This window comes from Danio rerio, chromosome 9 (genome assembly GCF_049306965.1).
Source record: "Danio rerio strain Tuebingen ecotype United States chromosome 9, GRCz12tu, whole genome shotgun sequence".
NCBI classification, from domain to species: Eukaryota; Metazoa; Chordata; class Actinopteri; order Cypriniformes; family Danionidae; genus Danio; species Danio rerio.
Window position 1 is genome coordinate 3215001 of NC_133184.1, and position 21368 is coordinate 3236368.

At 40.8% G+C, this 21368-nt stretch overlaps 1 protein-coding gene across 5 annotated transcripts in view; it reads left to right on the forward strand.

The window, feature by feature from the left end:
- Positions 1–21368, forward strand: part of dync1i2a (dynein, cytoplasmic 1, intermediate chain 2a) — a 61038-nt gene that overhangs the window by 28945 nt on the left and 10725 nt on the right. For 3 of the 5 annotated variants that reach the window (XM_017357723.4, XM_021478769.3, NM_001076667.1), the window contains 7 exon segments: positions 8686–8772; positions 10171–10333; positions 10420–10519; positions 13003–13128; positions 16622–16768; positions 16888–17001; positions 20191–20324. In XM_017357723.4, coding sequence (XP_017213212.2) covers positions 8686–8772; positions 10171–10333; positions 10420–10519; positions 13003–13128; positions 16622–16768; positions 16888–17001; positions 20191–20324 — 871 coding nt within the window. 5 annotated transcript variants of the gene reach the window in all.

Here is a 21368-nt window from a genome sequence, read left to right on the forward strand (position 1 = left end):
CGGTCCGCCTCAGAACGCCTTCCTTTTTAGACCAGAACACCTATGGGCGCACAAATGAGCGCTAATGCATTTGCTATTTAAACAGCGTAGCGCAACGCCTCAAAACCACTCTTGCGCCAAGCTGAAACTACCAAAAGACTATTGCGCCGCGCCTTGCGCCACACTGCGCCGGGTGTATGATAGGGCCCTAAAAATCAAGGCATGATCGTATTTTATTTTGGTCTAATAAGCATAATCTAGAAGACTTTGCCTTTCATATAAGCCACTTCTGATACCAAGTAAACAACTAGAAGTCAAGTTATTATGTGTTGTTCCTAAAATTTGGATAGGCGGCTTGCATTCCACTACTGATAAACCTGAATATGTGAAAAGGCTCCAAATTGCAGAGTTATATTTGCCTTTATTTATTATATAGACTAATGTGCAGGACAGTTGCATGCCGTGCAGTTGAGTCTGTTCAAATTAATGTTCGCTATGAGCACAACGCTGCCCCGCTGAGCTGCGCACATCCCTTTGTTTCTTTTACAGTAGCAGCAGAAAAGCCCATAGCGAACAACCTGTTCATCGAGTCGCTCAGTGTGGTATTTACAGAGCTGCAGTTCACCCGGGACTCTTTCACAAACACACCCGCGTGGAAGTCAGTGAGCGCTCGGAGGTCTCTCTCCCTGTGTCTCCTATTCAGCGGACGGCCCGACGGACTCGGTGCACCTGCAGAGGACATCAAAGAGCATTAGTCTTGTTCTCGAACAACCTCTGACCCCATGGGGCGCTCGCATTAATACATTGTCCTTTGACAAAGGCTGCCGATTACTGGCCGCTCTCTCTGCGTTCGCCCTCCCCTCCCCCCAGCAAAAAGCTTTTATTTCTTGAGGGATACAAAAGCTATAATTGCTGCTGCTTTGAGATGAGGTGTCGATGGGAAGGGGATCTGCCATCAGGGTGAATTCTGTTAAATGTTTTTCTCTCGCTCTCTTTTTTTTCCTCGCTCTCCCCTCTGTGGGGTCACCAGGATCACTTGCTTTTCTCCAAATGGGCATTTTCGCTGGCAGGTGCATTACACCCCTTATTTTCAGATTGTCTTTTCCGCTGCTAATGCCTGGCAGGTTGATTGCTCGGGTCTGGCTGGAGGAGAAAGGGCCGCGTTGCGTTCGGGCCCCGGACTGAAAGACACTGATTACTGTTTTCCTCCGAGCCTGATTGAGGCCCTTGAAAGGAAAGATTTTAACCTTCTCTCCTCTCTCCTTGCTGAGTACGGGCCCGGCGCGAAGAGATGGCCCGTGTCATCAGAACGACTCCATAAACTCATCAGGGAGAAACCCCCCCTGCTCCAAAGCCGGCCCCTCCAGAGAGAACCGTGGACGCGTTTCTGATGTAAAATCTGACAGATGACATTATCATTTTGATTATTGCAGGAAAGGGCGATTTCACTCTCTATTGAAACAAGTTTTTCTGGTCATGCTAAAAAAAAACATGCTATTAGCATGGGCGTAGCGCAAGGCTTTCGTTTTGATTAACGGATAGCGGTGTTCGTGGGAAAATTAAAAAAATTATTTTTCCGAAAATTCAATTTCTTTTGCTTTAATTTGTTTTGAATATCATTAAAAGCATTCCATGAGGGCGTAAGCTGTAGCATGCAGCCAAAAATGTTCTGAATTTTTATTATTTTTTGACAATTGTTCATTTTAATTGGACTGCAGGAGTCCTACAGAATAATTCCAGTTGTTCTTGTGGAAATTTTGCTAATGATTTTAAACTTATTTTGAGAGCTGTGTTTCCAGTGACTAATGCTGGTTAGTGTTGTCACGATACTGGAATTCGGTACCAACCGGTACTGAAACTTTAAAAGCATCCATTTCCCACAAACATTTAAGCGCTGTGGAGCACGTTCTTAAACAGCGCTGATTTGCTATTGTTTTCATGTACTCAACAGAAATGACTGTGATTGGCCATAAGGGTCATCGGTTCACCGAACTCACTGCTAATACAGGGAGTGTTTCAAAATCAATTTAAAGATTAAAGAAATTATTTGTCCAAAAACTAAATTTATTATTTTTTTTAATTTGTTTTGAAAATAATTAAAAGCATTCCATGAAGTCGTAAGCTGTAGCATGTTGCCAAAATGTTCAGAATTTTACTTATTTTATTTCTATTTTTTATTTTAATTGGACTGCAAGAGTCATGCAGAATAATTCCAGTTGTTCTTGTGGAAATTTTGCCAATGACTTGAAACTTTATTTGACTTTATTAAACTTTTTCTCTATTCTCTATTCCCTGCTTTTGTTCACTAATATTATGCTGTGTTCACACCAGACACGGAACGCGCGGATAAATCGCGCTATTCGCGCGTAAATAGCCACGTGAACATTTGAGTTTACTCGCTTCATTCGCACGTCATACCCCGCTTCATTCGCGTGTCAAATTCACTTCAGAACAGATTCGCGTGATGGGCAGGGCTTCTGTCTGCCCGAAGACTCTAGCTTCATAGGTAAATGGCTAACATGGATTTTATGAAGAAAATAACAGTGTTTATGTGCTTTATGAAGACTGAAAAACAGCGTCGATACGTTTAGGGTCGTGTCTGAGTCCACTACATGCTTTCAGAGGTGCATCTAGCTCTGTGAGCTCATAAACTCCTCCAGAAACTTAACCTGGATGACGGAGGCTTTCAGCGGTGCTTCTGACTGAGCCAAGCCGAGTTTGATGACTTGTTGTCGGTGAAGGCTGGAGGATTTTCATCGGAACACTGACAACAGGTTCTACGTCACAATCACGCCCCCACAAGAGCAAGCTTCTGATTGGTTAACGCGGCGCGAATGTACGCTGAAGTTGAGATTATCGAAATCGAGAGATTCGCGCGAAACGCTCGTTAAGCACGTCAAACGCGCAAAACGCTCAATTCGCCCCGCGCCATTCGCGCAATTTGCGCCATTCGCACGTAACACGCCACAGGATGTCTATTCGCGCGTTTGCATTTACTTAACATGTGAATCACTCGCGCTTGACGTGCGTTCCGCGTTTGGTGTGAACGCAACATCAGAGTTAATACAATACTTCTAGTTTTTCACAATTTTTTTTGTGATTTTAGCGATTTAATAATGACTGTTTTTGTGGTGCTAAAAAAAAACAAAAACAACAACAACAAAAAAGTATAGACACAGATTAAAAACGGTAGGGATTAAGCCTAGGGAAGGTTGTATAACTCTTATTTTTACCCCCGATCTTACTTTCTCCTGTCCTCTACATGACATCATGTACCTCAATCTGGATATGCGTTAGAGCTTGCCCTACTGTAATACTTCAAAAACTTGGATTGCTGTATTACTCGTCAATGGTAGGGAAGCGTTTTCTCATGCCAACGTCAGGGAAAGAGTTCATCAAAATCATTTATTGATTCAACACAAATTATAATACCAGCCGTACATGTAAAGCACAAATGTTGTCCTTCAATTCAGTCACGTCCAGCGGCCATCATCATTGAACCAATCTCCATCATTATGGGCCCCATCATATACCTGACGCAATAAGGCGCAAGACATGTTTGCTGTGATTTGTTGCTATTTTCAGACCAACACAACCCTAATTTTCCCATTTTGCGCCTGTTCGGAAGTGTTGAGAAAAATGTTTTAATTTTTTAACATTTTTCATTTTAATTGACTTTTGCTGGATAGGATTGTCATGACACTGGAATTCAATATCAATCGGTACTGAAATTTTAAAAAACTTCCATTTCCCGTGGACCTTGTTCTTAAACACAGCAGATTGCCTATTGTGTTCACGTGCTCAACAGAAATGACTGCTATTGGCCATAAAGGTCATCAGTTTACCAAACTCACTGCCGTTTACTGAGTGTAACCACAGATACAGAGACACTGGCGCATTTCGATTAGCTGGTTTGTCTACAAGCTGACATACGAGCGATCTTCTGATGAATGGCTGCTTTAAAACACTCCAATGTCCCTGTGTATGTGAACCAATTTGCCATCGTTTGATAACAAATTAATTATTTGTAGGCTACTGGCCTATTTCAACTACCTGACCCGCTTGGTCTTTGTTTTACCCATAACCAAATCATAAATAAATAAATATTAGTTACACACAAATCACCACCTGTCAATCACTTTTTCCATGGGACTCTGGCATGAATAGGCAGGGTGATCTGTGTCATTATAATGGCGCCGACAAATTGGTTGGTAAAAAAAGCTGCACGACATGAGCCAACCAACAGTAACTGAGTACTGCTGAAATTACTAAGTACAAGCGTGAAAGCGAAAGATTGAAGCAGTGTACTGACGCTGTGACACGTTACCTAATAGATTCAAAAGACAGAAGAGTCATTAGATAGAGACAAGATTAATTAAATATCACGTTTAACAACTACAGTATAGTGAGACGCCATCCAGCGGTACATCCTTGATAAACTGTCCGACATGCACTGCTCTCTGGGGTTTTGTACTCAAAGCACTCGCTGACTGCTGGAGCTCAGACGCACACATACGCTATGACAGAGTGTGTGTGTGTGGGGTCACGTGATGTGCGTTTTCAGCTCTATAGTGTGGAAGAAGGGCTTTTCAGAAATGCTAGGTGAAACGCCAGTGTAGACGTGGATCGTTTTCGTTCTAAAATACCATTTTTAAAACTATTATGTGTTCGTATAAACGGGGTCTAAGTGTGTATTTTTCACGAGCAAGTTGAAGTTCACGATGGAGGCGGAGCCCAGCATCGTGATGTCTGTCGGCCATCCGCGATGAACGATTGCATCGTTTATCAACCCAACCTTACTGCACATCCATGATGCAAACCTCCTGTCCCACCACCTCCCAAAGGTGCTTTATTGGATTGAGATCTGGTGACTGGAGGCCATTCGAGGACAGTAAACTCATTGTCATGTTCAAGAAACTTGCTGCTGTAGCCCATCCGCCCCAAGGTTGGACATTTTGTGCGTTCAGAGATGCTCTTCTGCAGACCTCGGTTGTAACAAGTGGTGTATTTGAGTTACTGTTGCCTTTCTATCAGCTGGAACCAGTCTGGCCATTCTCCTCTGACCTCTGGCATAATTTGCGCCTACAGAACTGCCACTCACTGGATATTGTCTCTTTGTAAGTCTTGACCATGTCTACATGCCTAAATGCTTTGAGTTTCACCCATGTGATTGGCTGATTAGAAATTTGCATTAACGAGCAGTCGTACAGGTGTACCTAATAAAGTGGCCAGTCAGTAGATTTTTATTTATTATTTTTTTTGTGTATTTTAAGTTGGGATCATATTCATTATGAGAAAGAAAAACAATCAACAATTGTTACGCCACCATCACTACAGCCTACAACAAACACATCCCTACTATTTTCCATTTTGGAGTTCGATAAACTTGGCCTCCTTCCCTTTATATAACATTGAGGCCTTTATATAACATTGAGGCCTTTATATAACATTGAAGGCGATGAGCTCTGTGTGTGTGTGTGTGTGTGTGTGTGTGTGTATCTGTGTGTGTGGCTTACAGCTGGTCCGGGCAGTGGCTTCATTTAGCTGCTCATGTTTGGGGGTGAATAGCGGTCCCTGGACCCCCTGCCGACTCTCTAATTGCACGGACTTGTGTATCCGGAGAGAGTCTTGACTAAGAGCGGTCAGGCAGAAACCCCTGTGCCATCCCTGTGCCACCACACACACACACACAGAACCATCTGCCTGACACACACTCGCAGCCGTCAGCTGTCTGAGCCGCTGGCACCTGCTGCCCTGCGTGTGTGTGAGTGTGTGTGTGGGATGCGCTGCTCAATAGAGTCCCTGTCTCAATTACGCCAGGAGTCTGTTGGACGGGCTGTAGGTTAAGACCTCTTCAATGGCGAAGCCCCCTGTAGTTTGGCGAGAGGACACACTCTGGGATGTAGATGCAGTGTTCAAACACACTTCAGGCTGTTTTTGGGCATCTCAATGGAATAAACAGGCTGTCTGCAGACTTGGACTTGTCACAATTTCTTCATTAATCAGTCCATTTACTTTGCTTTTTCCACTTTTCAGGGTGTCCGCAGGGTCTTAAAAGGTCTTAAATCTCAAAATCAAAATGTTTTAAAAAGTCTCAAATTTATTAAAATATTGTGTTGTAGGTCTTCAATCTTTTTTAAACCGGTCTTAATTTTCCTCAATGTATTGCTACCCAATCTGGGGTGCATTTCCGAAAATTATGGCTGGCCAACTAAGATCTCAAGTTCCATCATTACAAAAGTTCATTGATTTGGCGTTTCCCAAATCCATCGTTCCAATGAACATTCGCAAACTGCGTGGCAAACTTGTAGGTTTCCAACTTCACCTCTAGAGCTGTAGTTAGAAGCAGAGTTCCTGGTTGTGTTCTATTCCCAGTTCTCCCCCTTATGCCCTATTCCAGTGGTTCCCAAAGTGGGGGTCGCAAGAAAATGACGAGGGGTCGCTTGGTAATTTCCAAAACTCAAATAAATTAAACTATTAGAATTACCATATTTTATTCATAACCCAAAGAAGATAGTTAAGGAGGAGCTAGAGAGGGTCTACTTTGAGGACTTAGAACATCTGGTGACATGGTGCGAGGAGAGCGAGGCTCCCTTTACACTAATACGGTTTAGTTTTAAAATGCGCAAGTTTTGCTATGGTTATGCCATCCGTCCACACTACGTCGGAGTTTTAGATCGCTGAAAACGGAGCATTTTGTAAACCCTAAAGAGGCCGTTTTCATTCTGTAACGCTGCTGCTCCATCTCAGGATGTACTCACGCTATGTACAGTTGCCTTGAACCGGGCCAAAGCATGCTTGTCCCCCCTCCCGTCTCGCCCGACGGCCCGCACTCACATTACGTGGTCAGAAGCACTCTTGCTCAGCACAGTGGGGATTTCTTCAGTTATATCATTTAGGATGCGGTGATACGCAGTCAGATACTTTGCCGAACAGCCACTTTTGACACTCATAAACAATCATAAAGTCATCGTGCTGCAGGAATTAGGAGGTTTGCTGAAGGTGCAGCTGTCGTACAGTGAGGGGTTTGCGTCTTTAATAAACTGCGGCAGTTTGCGTTCACTGAAAAGTAAGATTGATGAATAAATCCAGATGAAACAGTCCCTTAAAAGTCACGTCTCGCTTTCAGTTTCGGGCTTTGGCGCGTTTTGCACTCTCACACAAGCGTACTGTGCCAAAGCCCAAGTGAACCGCGCCTGAGCCCGATTTAGCGATCTTACACTTTTCAAACAATCAGGGAAACGGGCCTGGGCACGGTTCGGATAGCATAGTGTGAGTAGGCCCTCAGTGTGGATGGGGGAAAACAGAGACATCTGAAAACAAGGCGGGGCTGCAGCAGTCCGCCTATCTGGTTGGGGCTTTTTCTTCAATATGAAATAGCCTACACACAGCTCAGTCCTGCATCCTCTCCTTGTAAGTTCAGACTTTGCAGGTTTGATATGGAAAACAAACTCCTGAGGACACGTCGGGTAAATCTTCAAAGGGAACAGTGTACTTTATAACACAATTCGCATCATCCTGCAGGCTACGTTGTTTCATCTTAACAATAAAATGAAGACATGATATGAGGAGCTGCCTATTTTCATTTTGATATTAGCAACTTAACAGACAGCAGAAATGTGGAGGCGTCGTGTGGCTGCTTATTAATATGAGCGTCATCTTCATTCATTCATTCATTCATTGTCTTGTCGGCTTAGTCCCTTTATTAATCCGGGGTCGCCACAGTGGAATGAACCGCCAACTTATCCAGCAAGTTTTTACGCAGCGGATGCCCTTCCAGCCGCAACCCATCTCTGGGAAACATCCACACACACACTTGTACACTACGGACAATTTAGCCTGCCCAATTCACCTGTACCGCATGTCTTTGGACTGTAGGGGAAACCGGAGCACCCGGAGGAAACCCACGCGAACGCAGGGAGAACATGCAAACCAGCGACCTTCTTGCTGTGAGGCAACAGCACTACCTACTGCGCCACGGCCTCGCCACGTCATCTTCACTGTATGCATATTTATAACAAAACGGAGCCTATAACATTACTGCCTCCTTTAATCTTCATTGAAAATGAATGCCCTCTCTTTTGCTGAATATGCCACGGTTCTCAATATAATATTGAACCGCACGGTACGACTTCCACGGTTAAATACGCACTTGTGAATTTAAATATGTTAATGAGCTCTATTATGGTTGGTTGATTTCCCGGCGCATAGTTTACATTGTCCTGAGGCCAAGTTGTTTATCACTGAATAGGTGTTGATATGTAAATGCCGTGCTGATAATACATAATTAAAAAGAAGAGTGTTACGATGTTACTTAAGCTTCCTAGACACCAAGATACTAATTAAAATACAGCACTTTATTTTTCTTTCTTTAACAGAAACTGCTGCTTAATGTTTAGTTGCTGTATAGTAGAAAAAGTGTCAATTTACCCACTTTTACCTACTATAGATAGACAAAATGCCCCATATTGGTGTTCACATCAGATTATATTTGCAGATGTTTTTTTTAACAGCAATTATTTTTATTTTATTTTAATTTTCAAACAGGTTTGAAAGAATTAAAGGTTTACAAGAAATTGCATTTTTGGGTGAACTATCCCTTTATGCAGCATTACATTTATTTGACTCCTTTATGTATGTAAACATCACTCTTTAATTCTCTATTGTCAAATTAATGTGTGTGATCATCTTTTATTCTGTGTGCAGAGGAAGATGAAGAGGAAGAGACTCCAGCAGCACAGCCAGAAGCTGAGACCGAGAAGGAGAAACCAGAGGAGAAACAAGTGGAGGAAGGTATTATGTCACTCTTAACTCTTTGTGGATGAATGTCTTATGAATATTTGCAGTTTTTGTCACTAAGCTCTGATGTTTAAAAACAACTTCACTAACTTAAATCATTGGCAGCAGACTATTGAATTGTTGAAAGTTCAATGTGTGCAGGTTAGCGCATTTTAGTTCAAGCCATGGATGTATAACCACCATTACATTTTTAATATTCATTCAAGTAATTTTTTTTTACCTACATGCGCAGTTTGTGTGTTTTTTATTTCACATCTTTTTTTGTTGTAGAAGTTTTTGCTTAAAATAATTAAGTTTCTTGAATGGTTCAAATCTGCAACGACTAGAAAAACATGAAGCTACTAAAAGGAACATTCTAAAAGGACTAATTTTACAGCTCCCTTAAAGTTAAACAGATGTGTTTTAGCATTTTTTTAAATCCATTTAGCCAATATTTAGGTCTGGCGGTAGCACTTTTAGCTTAGCTTAGCATACACTATTAAATCAGATTAGACCGTTAGCATCTCGCTAAAAGAGAAAAGTTACCCTTCCTATTTAAAGCTTGACACTTCTCATGAACAATATTACACAGCACTGTTACCGAGCTAGGAACTATTTTCAGGCGCTGCATAATGTTAATGTTCCTGCTGCAGCCAATGGTATGGCAGCAAAATTCCTACAGTTTAGTTTCTAGCCATCTCGACATGCAAACTGCTCTTAGCATATGATGTAACAACAGAAGAGTCAAACTTTAAATAGAAAAATTATCAAAACTCTATTTTTGAAATGTTTGTGAAAGATGCTAATGGTCTAATCCGATTCAATGGTTTATGCTAAGCTAAAAGTGTTCTCCGCCAGAATGAGCGTATAGTTTTTAGCCATATCGGGCTAGAAAAAGGTCTCAGTACATGATGTATCTACAGAAGAGTCGTACTTTAAATAAGAAAATTATCAAACAACTTTTTTTTTTTCTTTTGAGCGAGATGCTAATGGTCTAATCCGATTCAATGGTTTATGCTAAGCTAAAAGTGTTCTCCGCCAGAATGAGCGTATAGTTTTTAGCCATATCGGGCTAGAAAAAGGTCTCAGTACATGATGTAACTACAGAAGAGTCGAACTTTAAATAGGAAAATTATCAAAACTCTGTTTTTGAAATGTTTGTGAAAGGTGTGCTAATGGTCTAATCCGATTTAATGGTTTATGCTAAGCTAAAAGTGTTCTCCGCCACAATGAGCGTATAGTTTCTAGCCATATTAGGCCATGCAGTATACATATTTTAATTGCCATGCAGTTATACATTAAATTGCACACAGAACTTTAGCTGACATTAGAATCAGAATTCAGCAGTTTTAAAGTATAAATGCACTTGTTTAATGCATTTACACATAGTTTCTGGTCTGTTTATGCGTGTAGCGCTGCCTCATGAGCTGACAGAGGAGGAGAAGTTACAGATTCTGCACTCGGAGGAGTTCATGGACTTTTTCGATCACAGCACACGCATCGTGGAGCGCGCTCTGTCCGAACACGTGGATGTTTTCTTCGACTACAGCGGCCGAGACATGGAGGAGAAGGAGGGGTAATAATCGGCATTACACACCTAAAACTAATCATCAAGCATTGCATATGCACTGTGTAATCGGAGATGCTTGTGTTTGTTTGTAGTGAGATGCAGGCTGGGACTAAACTGTCTCTGAATAGGAAGTTTGTTGATGATCGCTGGTCCAAACAGCGAGTGGTGACCTGCCTGGATTGGTCCCCACAGGTATGTGATTCATACATGTAAAAACTTCAAGTTCACTACCTGACAAAAGTCATGTCTTGATCCCAGTTGTAAAAGCAACAAATAATAACTTGACTTCTAGTTGATCATTTGGGAAAGTGGCAGAAGGTGGATTTTTCTGATGAATCTTCTGTTGATCTGCATCCCAATCATCACAAATACTGGAGAAAACCTACTGGAGCCCGCATGGAGACAAGATTCTCACAGAAATCAGTCAAGTTTGAAGGATCATGGTTTGGGGATACATTGGGTGAATGGCAACATCAACAGCCTGAGCTATCAAGACATTTGTGCTGCCCAATACATTACAAACCACAGGACAGGGCAAATTCTCCAGCAGGATAGCGCTCCTTCTCACACTTCAGCCTCTACATCAAAGCTCCTGAAAACAAAGAAGGTCAAGGTGCTCCAGGATTGGCCAGCCCAGTCACCAGAGATGAACATTATTGAGCATGTCTGGGGTAAGATGAAGGAGGAGGCATTGAAGATGAATATAAAGAATCTTGATGAACTCTGGGAGTCCTTTCTTCTTCATTCCAGATGACTTTATTAATCAGTGATTTGTGTCATGTCAGAGATGTATGGATGCAGTCCTCCAAGCTCATGATGGAGTCAGACACAATATTCATTCTGTCTCCACTGCAGCATTACTTTATATTCTATACTGGACATTATTTCTGTTCAGTGACAAGACTTTAATCTAAGCAAAGTCAAACCTTACTGTCCTGATTAAATCATTAAAAATCGAAGCATGATCATATTTTATTTTGGTAAAATAAGCGTAATCTAGAGGGCTAGAAGTCAAGTTATTTTTTGTTTTATATAAAGTGTATATATCTTCATATATTGATCATTTTTGTGTTATTTAGTTTTTTCTGAAACATTTAAACCCTTAATGACCTGAAATCAACCTAAAATCAAAATTGAATATTCTTATTTTTATATTATAAATGACTTATCTTTGTACTAATTATTATTATTTTTATTTCTTTATTATTAAAAGCAAACTCTTTCTTTTAAGCGTAAGATTACTTATTCACCTAACAGGAAGAACAGCCTAGTTCATGGTTTTTGGGGTCACCGATATTTTTCAGTTGTGTTCTGGGCTATTTGCAGTTTTCTATTTGCATGTGTTTTCTTAACGTGCAGCATGTTTGACCTCTCATTGTCTCCTGCAATTATTTATGTAAGGAATAAAAAATACCATTTCTGCCCATTTTTACAAGATGTAAAATAGGTCTTTGGCAGACTCCCTAGAGTGTGTTTGTGAAGTTTCAGCTCTAAATACACCATCAATATTGTTTTTAACTTTCTGAAACTGACCCTTTTAGGCTTTGATCCTAATTGTGGCGTTTTGGTGACTTCCGCTTTAAATTCAATTGAGATTGAGTTCTTTTCAAAAGAGGGCGGAGCTACAATTGCAGTAAGGTCCTATGCTAATGGGAGAGAGATGTGCTGCGTCCCAAATCGCATACTTATGCACTATTCTATGCCATTTTGTAGTATAAATAGTGTAAGTAGTGCGTTCAGACTGAAAACTCTAAAAATAATAAGTGCACTTTAATTACCCGGATGATGCACTCATTCAGCCACTAAAATGAAGTGTGTAATGATGGACACTTCACGCACTTAACGACCACAGGTTTGCTTACGTAGCGGAAGGGGCGGAGCTATCGGACGCACATGTTGGATAACTTTATTTATTTTGGATGGTGAAAGCAAAATTCTCCTACAAGAGTGATTATAGCGCCTCCCGATGGTGAATGTGGTTAAACTCACGGCAGGTATTATTTGATAATTCGGTTGTTTATGTCACTGATTTGGCAACCGTCAAACGTCATCAGGGAAACGGTTTGAATTTCCGCTTAGTAAAAAACCATAAGTGTGCCATTTGGGACGCCACTACATACATATACTATCCTGTTGAGTGTGTAAGTGCATAAGTACATAGTGCATGAGTGCATAGTGTATAGTGTGCCATTTGGGACGCAGCTATGGTCACTAGTGGCTGGGGCTTTCCCCCACTGATGACACGTGCAAAGGGAGAATGTCAATCAAAGTGTTTATGCAGATTGTTTTTATCAAGAGTGATTATAGCAAATAAAATTAAAACAATTTCGACAATTAGAAGCTGTTTATAATCACACAATGTTGCAACACAACTGTTTAAACCACATATAAAAGTGATTTTTGCATAATAGATCCCCTTTAAAACAGTGAGACATGAACATTTTGTTAGTATTTAGTTTGCATTTTCAATTACTATTTTTATTAACAAATTTAAATCTGCACAATGTCAATTATTTGACTTTTTCTAACATATCTGTAACAATACAAAAAGACAAATATTAGTGTATAATGTAGGTGGGTGACTCTTGGCCAGGATGAGCTGGAAGCCAGCAGTTCAGAGTTTTTCCTGTGTGCTAGAGGTGTTGTTTTCCTGAGCTCTACACATGTGTTCACAGTATCCAGAGTTGCTGGTTGCCTCTTACAACAACAACGAGGAAGCTCCGCATGAGCCTGACGGAGTGGCTTTGGTCTGGAACATGAAGTACAAGAAGGCCACACCGGAATATGTCTTCCACTGTCAGGTACGCACACACACCTGCTTTCAATCAGCACTGACTCACTCCTCGCTCTACACACACCTCTTCAAGTAAACATGATTGTCATATACAAACACCTTCACACAGGCAAGAGATCGCATGGGTGGGCTGAAGAGTTCTTTTTATGAATCTTTCTGTCTCTCTCTCATTTCTTTGCACAGTGATTTCACTCTGTTGGTGTTCATACATACACTTGTACTGCTATCCTTATGGGGACTTCTCATACACGTGATGTTTTTTTTAGAGTACAAAATGTATATTCTCTCCCCCTACCCCTAAACCCAAACCTCACAGGAAGCAAAAAATTTTAAAACAATTCATTCTGTGTGATTTATGAGCTGTTTTCTTCATGGGTACCAAAAAATGACCTAATTTACTGAAATTGCTATAATTGTGGACACATTTGGTCCCCACAACATCAGTAATAAAAGGTACATGCACACTGGGGGTTGAACGACTTGACGTTGACTAGTCACTTCTGATGACATAGAGAGATATATGGGGGACTACCTGTCAAAAAGTTTGATGGATAGTAGCCCCTCCCTTTAAGGCGGCACTTCCAGTTTAAGTCACGCCCTCTTTTATATAAACTTTAATATTCCGGTAATTAGATTCTTATCAGTTTTATATAAATTATGATTCCGGTAATTCAAATGTAATCAAACAGATTTAATTTAATATTATAATATCGGTGATTCAATTCTAATCAAATTAATTAAATTATTTCTGTTTTTAGAACTATTTTATGTTTTAAGTATTGATAGAATTTATATTATTATAATTATAATATCTAAATTATATTATTATATATTTAATATTTATATTATATTATATACTATTATATTAAATTATTGTATATTATATCTTATATTCTATTATTATATTTTATTATTATATTAAAATATATTGTATTATTAAATTATGTTATATTACATTGTATTGTTATATATGTTCCGACAGCTTAAAACACATTGCAAAAACAATGCGACATTATCACTGACTGATTTTAGTGCAAAACAAATGCAGTCAACACTTTTATTTCTGTAATAATGCAACATTATTCCCCAGGCTAATTTTACTGCTTAATAAATTGCTCAGATGCGTATTTTACCACTATGATGGTGCGTGCTAGAAAGCTGCTCCAAATCCTGCTTAAGTCAGGCATTTTTTGCGGTTATTAGCTCATCTTAGTTATCAGATGTCTCCTCGCTGCACATCTCCATCGCGTTCTTGCGATTATTAAAACTAATTATTAAAACTAAAAATTGAAATTATTAAAACTAATCATTGCGTGATCATGGCTTTTTCTCTCAGAAGGTTTTGTCAGTGTTTGCTTGTGTGTTTGTGAAGTGTTGCTGTGTGTTTGGCCTGAGGGGATGCGCTGTGGACAGCCTGAGTAGAACCACATGTGCTGCCCTAAGGAACCGACACACACACACACACACACACACACACACACACACACACACACACACACACTCACATACATGCACAGAGATGCGGAAAACTGCTCATTCATCCACACACACACACACACTCAGAGGTGTGAACTTGTAATTTTTTCCATCTCATAGCTAAGTGTGTTGGGGCAGAGAAACTTTCCCCAGTGGCGAGTGTGTTTTTCTGCTTTTTTAGCAAATAACAAAAAATCAGCATTGTTGGGTTGGGTCTTCATTATTCTTTTACATCAGACTCTACTTTGACACTTTATTGTGGATTTATACAACCACCGGCCACTATATTAGGTACACCTTTCTAGTACCGGGTTGGACCACGTTTGCCTTCAGAACTGCTTAATCCTTTGGGGGCGTAGATTCAACAAAGAAAATTGAGATAGCATCACGCAGTTGCTGCAGATTTGTCGGCTGCACATCCATGATGTTGATCTCCCGTTTCACAACATCCCAAAGCTGCTCTATTGGATTGAGATCTGAGGCCTTTTGAGTACAGTGAACTCATTGTCATGTTCAAGAAACCAGTCTGAGATGATGCACGCTTTCAGATGTGGCGCGTTATCCTGCTGGATGTCACTTTGAATGGGTGACGTCAAGTGTTGCCGAACTGCGTTGTGGATTCGTCGGCGCTTTTTCAGTGGCGTTGTTTGCTGCAGGAGTTGGGAATTTCTCAACTTTTCAAGCGGCAATGGAGGCGTCAGCCAATCAATTGCTTTATGCAAATACACCAGCTCGCCCGATTCACATGGGGCTTCAGTATTAACGCTTGACAGAGGACATGTATGAAGTTGAGGCGTACGCAATCATCATAGCAGCATCAGCCAACAAAGTTAGTCTGTAATCGACAACTGTCTGGGCTGGTGTATTTGCATTTGCATAAAGCAATCTAATTGGCTGACACATCCGTTGGCGCTTAAAAAGTTGAGAATATCCCACCTTCTGCAGCGAACAACGCCACTGAACTGGCGCTGACCGATCCACAATGTAGTTTGGCAATGCCTGACATCACCCATTCAAAGCGACGCCCCGTGTGAATGGGGCATAAGCAGCATTTAAATATGAAAGCGTTTTCAAAAAGCTCTGTTTACAGTGCTTGAAATCTCTGGCGTAGTGTGGAAGGAAGGCATTACCGTAGCAAAACTTTCACGTTTTAAAACTAAAGCGTATTAGTGTAAGGGAAGCCTGAGTCCGTGTGCATCACTCAATGCATCTGGAACCATCGCCGCCCTCACCAAGTCCCCCGACAGGGGCTACAGTTACATTAGTGCAGGGTATACTTAATACAATCCTAAACAACTGACGAGACGGCTGCTGTACCTCATGCATTGTAGTAGTAATCTGCCAGGATACTGCTCCAACACCCCTGCCGTACATCCAGTCCTGGTAGTCCAGTTCAGCTGTTCCCTCAAGGCAAGACCATGTCTTGGGACTTGAACAACAGTATTTAAAATAAGCATGCCATGCAGGTAGGCCACAGCAGCTAGAAAACAACAAAGCCAGCTCAGGTGTAGGTGTTTTTCGCCATGCTTTGATAGCATTATGCTCTTCAACGTTTTTATTTTGTTGTCCAAACACTAATTGTCCCGTATTATAGCGCGCAGTTCCACATGAAACGGTAGCAACACTATATTTGCAGTCAAGCTGGTAAAAACAGACTTGCAGACGTCTGAGAACCCAAATATCTGATATTTATCTTCAGCAGCGCTTCACAGCTACATATGGCTGCCAGCATCTTTCCCTTCACGACCTTTCCATTAAACAAAAAATATGCAGGGGGGTCTGATAATTCAGGAGGGCTAATAATTCTATTTATATATGTATATGATAGCTATAAATAACACAGTTCTAGTGTTTTTCGGATATTAAAATAAACACAAAACGTACATATTGTGCCTTTTTATGTGCCATGATTAAAAAATTGTTTATACAGAGACGTTAATTATTATAAAGTACAACAATTAAAAACATTGTTTAATTTTATTTAATCAGTTTTAATTGAATGTCTTTCTTGCTCTCTCCTCTAGTCTGCAGTCATGTCTGCAGCATTTGCAAAGTTTCATCCTAATCTGGTTGTCGGTGGCACTTACTCAGGACAGATCGTCCTGTGGGACAACAGAAGCAACAGACGCACTCCTGTCCAGAGGACGCCTCTGTCCGCTGCTGCACACACGGTACATGGCATCATCACACACACACACACACACACACACACACACACACACATACACACACACACACAAATATAATTTATTTTTCGACTCTTACCTAACTGTTGTGTTTCTCCGTCCAGCACCCCGTGTACTGTGTGAATGTGGTTGGCACCCAGAACGCTCATAACCTCATCAGCATCTCTACTGATGGAAAGATGTGCTCCTGGAGTCTGGACATGCTGTCTCAACCACAGGTACCCATAATGCTCTGATACAAAATCTAACACACTGGTGGGAGTTGGGAGTAATGCATTACAAACGTATTGTGATTGTATTTGTATATTCTTTTAAAGCATATATACATACATGTGTGTGTGTATATATATATTTATATATATATATACATACACATTTAAAGCATAAGCAATATACAGTAACACATTACTAATGATGCTTTTGTAATATTATGACATATTTAAAGGTGACTTATTATGCCCGTTTACAAGATTTAAAATAAGTCTCTAATTGTGTCTCTATAATGTGTGGGTGAAGTTTTAACTCAAATTAACACACAAATAATATTTTATAACTCTTTGAAACTGACCCTTTTATGCGTTGAACTTCATTTTGGTGACTGTCACTTTAAATTCAAATGAGATTGTGGGATTTTCAAAAGAGGGCGGAGCTACAAATGCTTGTGTGCCAGCATAGTGGCAGATTCAAACACAAGACTAAAGTCCTATGCTAATGACGGAGAGATTTTCAGCAGTGGACAGGGCTTTCCCCCTTGTTTGGAAAGGTAGACATGCTCTTCAGTGTTTATTTTGATGTAAGCAATTTAAAAGTAATACAAAAGTTTTGTAACGCATTTCACTTTAGAGACCGTAATAATGTGACACAGTGTTCTAACAACATGTGACGCGACAAGATTCCAGCAATAAGCAATTTGGCTGTCTACACGAACACAACACAACATGACAGAAACATTTAAAAACCAGCCTCTGCACTCCCAACGAAATGGCGAAAGCTTTTAAGCTAATTAATACATATTAAAGCTCTTTAACGTTATTAATTGGCCACTGAGTGACTGATGTGGTTGGAGTCACAGTTCTGCCTTTCATTTTCAAACTGTCTGCTAGTTATTTTATTTTCAAGAGGTGAACTCTCTGCTGCTTCTTTCATAAACTGTTATTTAAACTCAGATTGGTAGCATCTAACATTGAATAAAGCCCGTAATCAGTACCTGAGGATAATCATTGTTATAGTAGTTTATGCTGCAGCATATTTTTGGTGCAATGTCGCGTAAAATAGAAACTGATGGTTGGGACATAATTTCCTTTCATGGTAGAAAAGATATATTTTTTGTGTGTCACTGTTTCATGTTGTTTGGTCATGGGTAATGTAATTAATTACATTTAAATGACAGTAACTAATATTCTAAAATGTGTTGCAAAATTTTTAAGGACTCTGATAACCAGCACAATCAAAAATCAAGCAGTTTTTAAAGGGCCATGACACCCGCCACTTTCGGTACAGGTCCACCTCAGAATTTTTTCAAAAGATGCATCATAATGGGCGTGGAGCTCTGTGAGCAAAGGGCAGGAGTGGGCGTGGCCAGCAGAGCCATGGAGAAGGAGGGGAGCGAACAACTGTTGTCAGTCGGTTCCCAAAATGAGACACAAACCGTGAGGAGACCCATGAGTTTATAGTTTATGAAGTTAAATACAAAGAAATAAACAGTAATTTAATGCCCTGCTACATATGTTATTCGTAATTTCATATACAGATAACCACAATTTACAACCCAAGCTCATTCTGGAAACGTTTCTGGAGACCGCGATTTACGTGGCCGGAGGTACGTAAGGCCGCATTTAGTTTTTTTCGAGCGAACGTTGCGGGGCGGTGTGGCGCCGCTCTGCTCCTCCTCTTCGCGCTTGCCGGCCGACGGCTCGCCTCCGAGTGGATGGCTTTCCCGATGCAACCAGTTTGTCCGCTTAGCTCACATTGTGCGTCAGCGGAGCGGAGGCCCCGGAGAAGGAGGAGGAGGAGCCGACCGCGGGGACGACGACCGGGATCGAGTCCGGGGAACAGCGGTTCCGGAAATCAGGTAAGATGAAAAACAGAATCCGAAAAATAAGGGCGAGAATGCGGCGGGATCTGAAAACGCGGTCGAAATCGAAGACGAGGGCTTTTGCTTTTTTTTTTTTTCTGGACGGCTTTTGCAAACCGTCGCTTGGGTTTAGGGAAGGAGGAGAAGGAAGAGGAGGGCGGCTGTGTCGGCCGATCCGGCGGCTTTTCGCGCGAGAACAGCGCGGGCGCGAATGGCAGCCTCTCCCGGATCCGCGAAAAGAAAAACTGCTCGAATACGTACCTCACGGGACGTGAATCGCGGTCCGCAGAAATGTCCGCGGGGCTACGTTTCCACAATGAGCCCGGGTTGACAATTTATATGATTATAAAGATAATCGTGTTTATATAAACATTATAAATGAGGACTTCTCCCTCAATCCCCGGGTCTGAATGCAGACTCAGTGCAGCAGGTCTCTTTCTCTGTCTATTTTAACCATTAGCCCTGCTGGTAATCTGAAGGATTTAGGCGAACACAGCAGCACGGCGATGTGTCTAAATGTGAACGAACTCCTGATAAAAGACAACGTCCGCCATTCTCTAATTCTCGTGCTGCTGTACTGACAAAAATGCTTGCTGCACACAAACAGCTTTGCTGTATCGGCCCTGACAGCATCGCGGGGAAAAACATGCAACAAACCCCGTGGATCATGGAAACAAAACACATAAGACCCTTCATGAACAGGTAACAACTGTGTGCCGTGCATCCGTGGGTGCATCTCACCCTGTCATCAACGTGTCTCACAGCTTGGCACTGGCAGGTCTGGCTTGCCTTCGGAAAGCACGTGCAGTCATGAATAATTAGGAAACCGACGCGTCATCTTTGCACTTGCAGTTTTGCGCTACGTCACCGATTTTGCTCCGCCTCAAAAATCATTTTAAACCCGGAAGCTAAAATTAGCTAACAAAAGCTCAAAATTATCCAATTTTCCCCACAATTAAAGCTGACAGGTGCTAACATTGTCTTCACTGATGCTCAACTCATGAAAATCTGTTAAAATCTCAAAAAAAAGTACTCGAGGGTTTCGTGAACCTTTAAAGACTTGCTTACTAAAACAGTAAAAAAAAAACGAAGTGCCAAGAGAAGTGATTTGCTGGCTTCAAAATCACAAAAAAGCCCCATCGAGAACCACAAGTTCTTCCCTGCTGCTCAGCCTCGAGTTTCCAAAAACCAAAGCCAAGCCGCAGTGTCAGATGTTAATGATTGGTAAAACGCTGTCTGAATTTATATTGTGCCTTGAGTGAGGCTATTGGCCGTGGTGTTCATTGTGTGTGTGTGTGTGTGTGTGTGTGTGTGTGTGTGTGTGTGTGTACAGGACAGTATGGAGCTGGTGTTTAAGCAGTCTAAATCGGTTGCAGTCACCTCCATGTCCTTTCCTCTGGGGGACGTTAATAACTTTGTGGTGGGAAGTGAGGATGGATCCGTGTACACAGCCAGTCGACATGGCAGGTAAAATGCAACGCATTGAACAACATACAGTTGAAGTCAGAATTATTAGCCCTTCTGTATATTTTCCCCCAATTTCTGTTGAATTGGAGAAAGACGCATTTCTAATCGTAATAGTTTTAATAACTCATTCCTATTTATTAATTTAATACTAAATTATTAATTTTAATTAATCAATTAAAATTAATCGAGAAATATTGCTTAAGCCAGGGGTGTCCAGTCTTCAACACACCTCCCTGGAAGTTTTTAGTATACCTAGAAAGAGCTTGATTAGCTGGTTCAGGTGTGTTTAATTGGGGTTGGAACTAAAATATGCAGGACACCGGCCCTACATGGACGAGTTTGGACACCCCTGGCTTAAGGGGGGTAATAATATTGATCTTAAAATGTTTTTTTTTTTATTAAAAACTGCTGTAATTGTAGCCGAAATAAAACAGATAAGACTTTCTCCAGAAGAAAAAATATAATAGGAAATACTGTGAAAATGTCCTTACTCTGATAAACATAATTTGGGAATAAAATCACAGGAGGGCTGTGTTAATATTTTAATAATATGCAGGTAATAAGCCAGTAGTAAATAGCGTGAATTGTGACTTAAACTGAAGTGTTACTATATCAACACCTTAGAATTAAAAGGTTCTGTCTGACATTTTTGTCGAAATTGAGTTATTGACATATTCTTATTAAATGACAACTTATTTACATTATGTGATGTTTTTTATAAGTTGTTTACATTTTAAGACTTTTTATTTAAAAAACAAAAATGGTTTATCTACAAAGTTGAACTCTAGCTTCGCTTTATAAGATTCTTTCTGTGAGCCAATCATCATTTTCAAAGCACGCACGAGGACCAATCAGGATCAGCTTTCTTTGTCATTTCGCCGGACTGCTCCATGGACAGCGGGACAGACCAGAAAGACTAAATCACATGAAATCAGAGTTGACTAAAAATGACGCACCACACAAAATTGAGATGTGTGCAAATGTGATGATTTAGAAGCACTTCTTGACATTGTGATCCATTCATTCATTCATTCATTTTCGTTT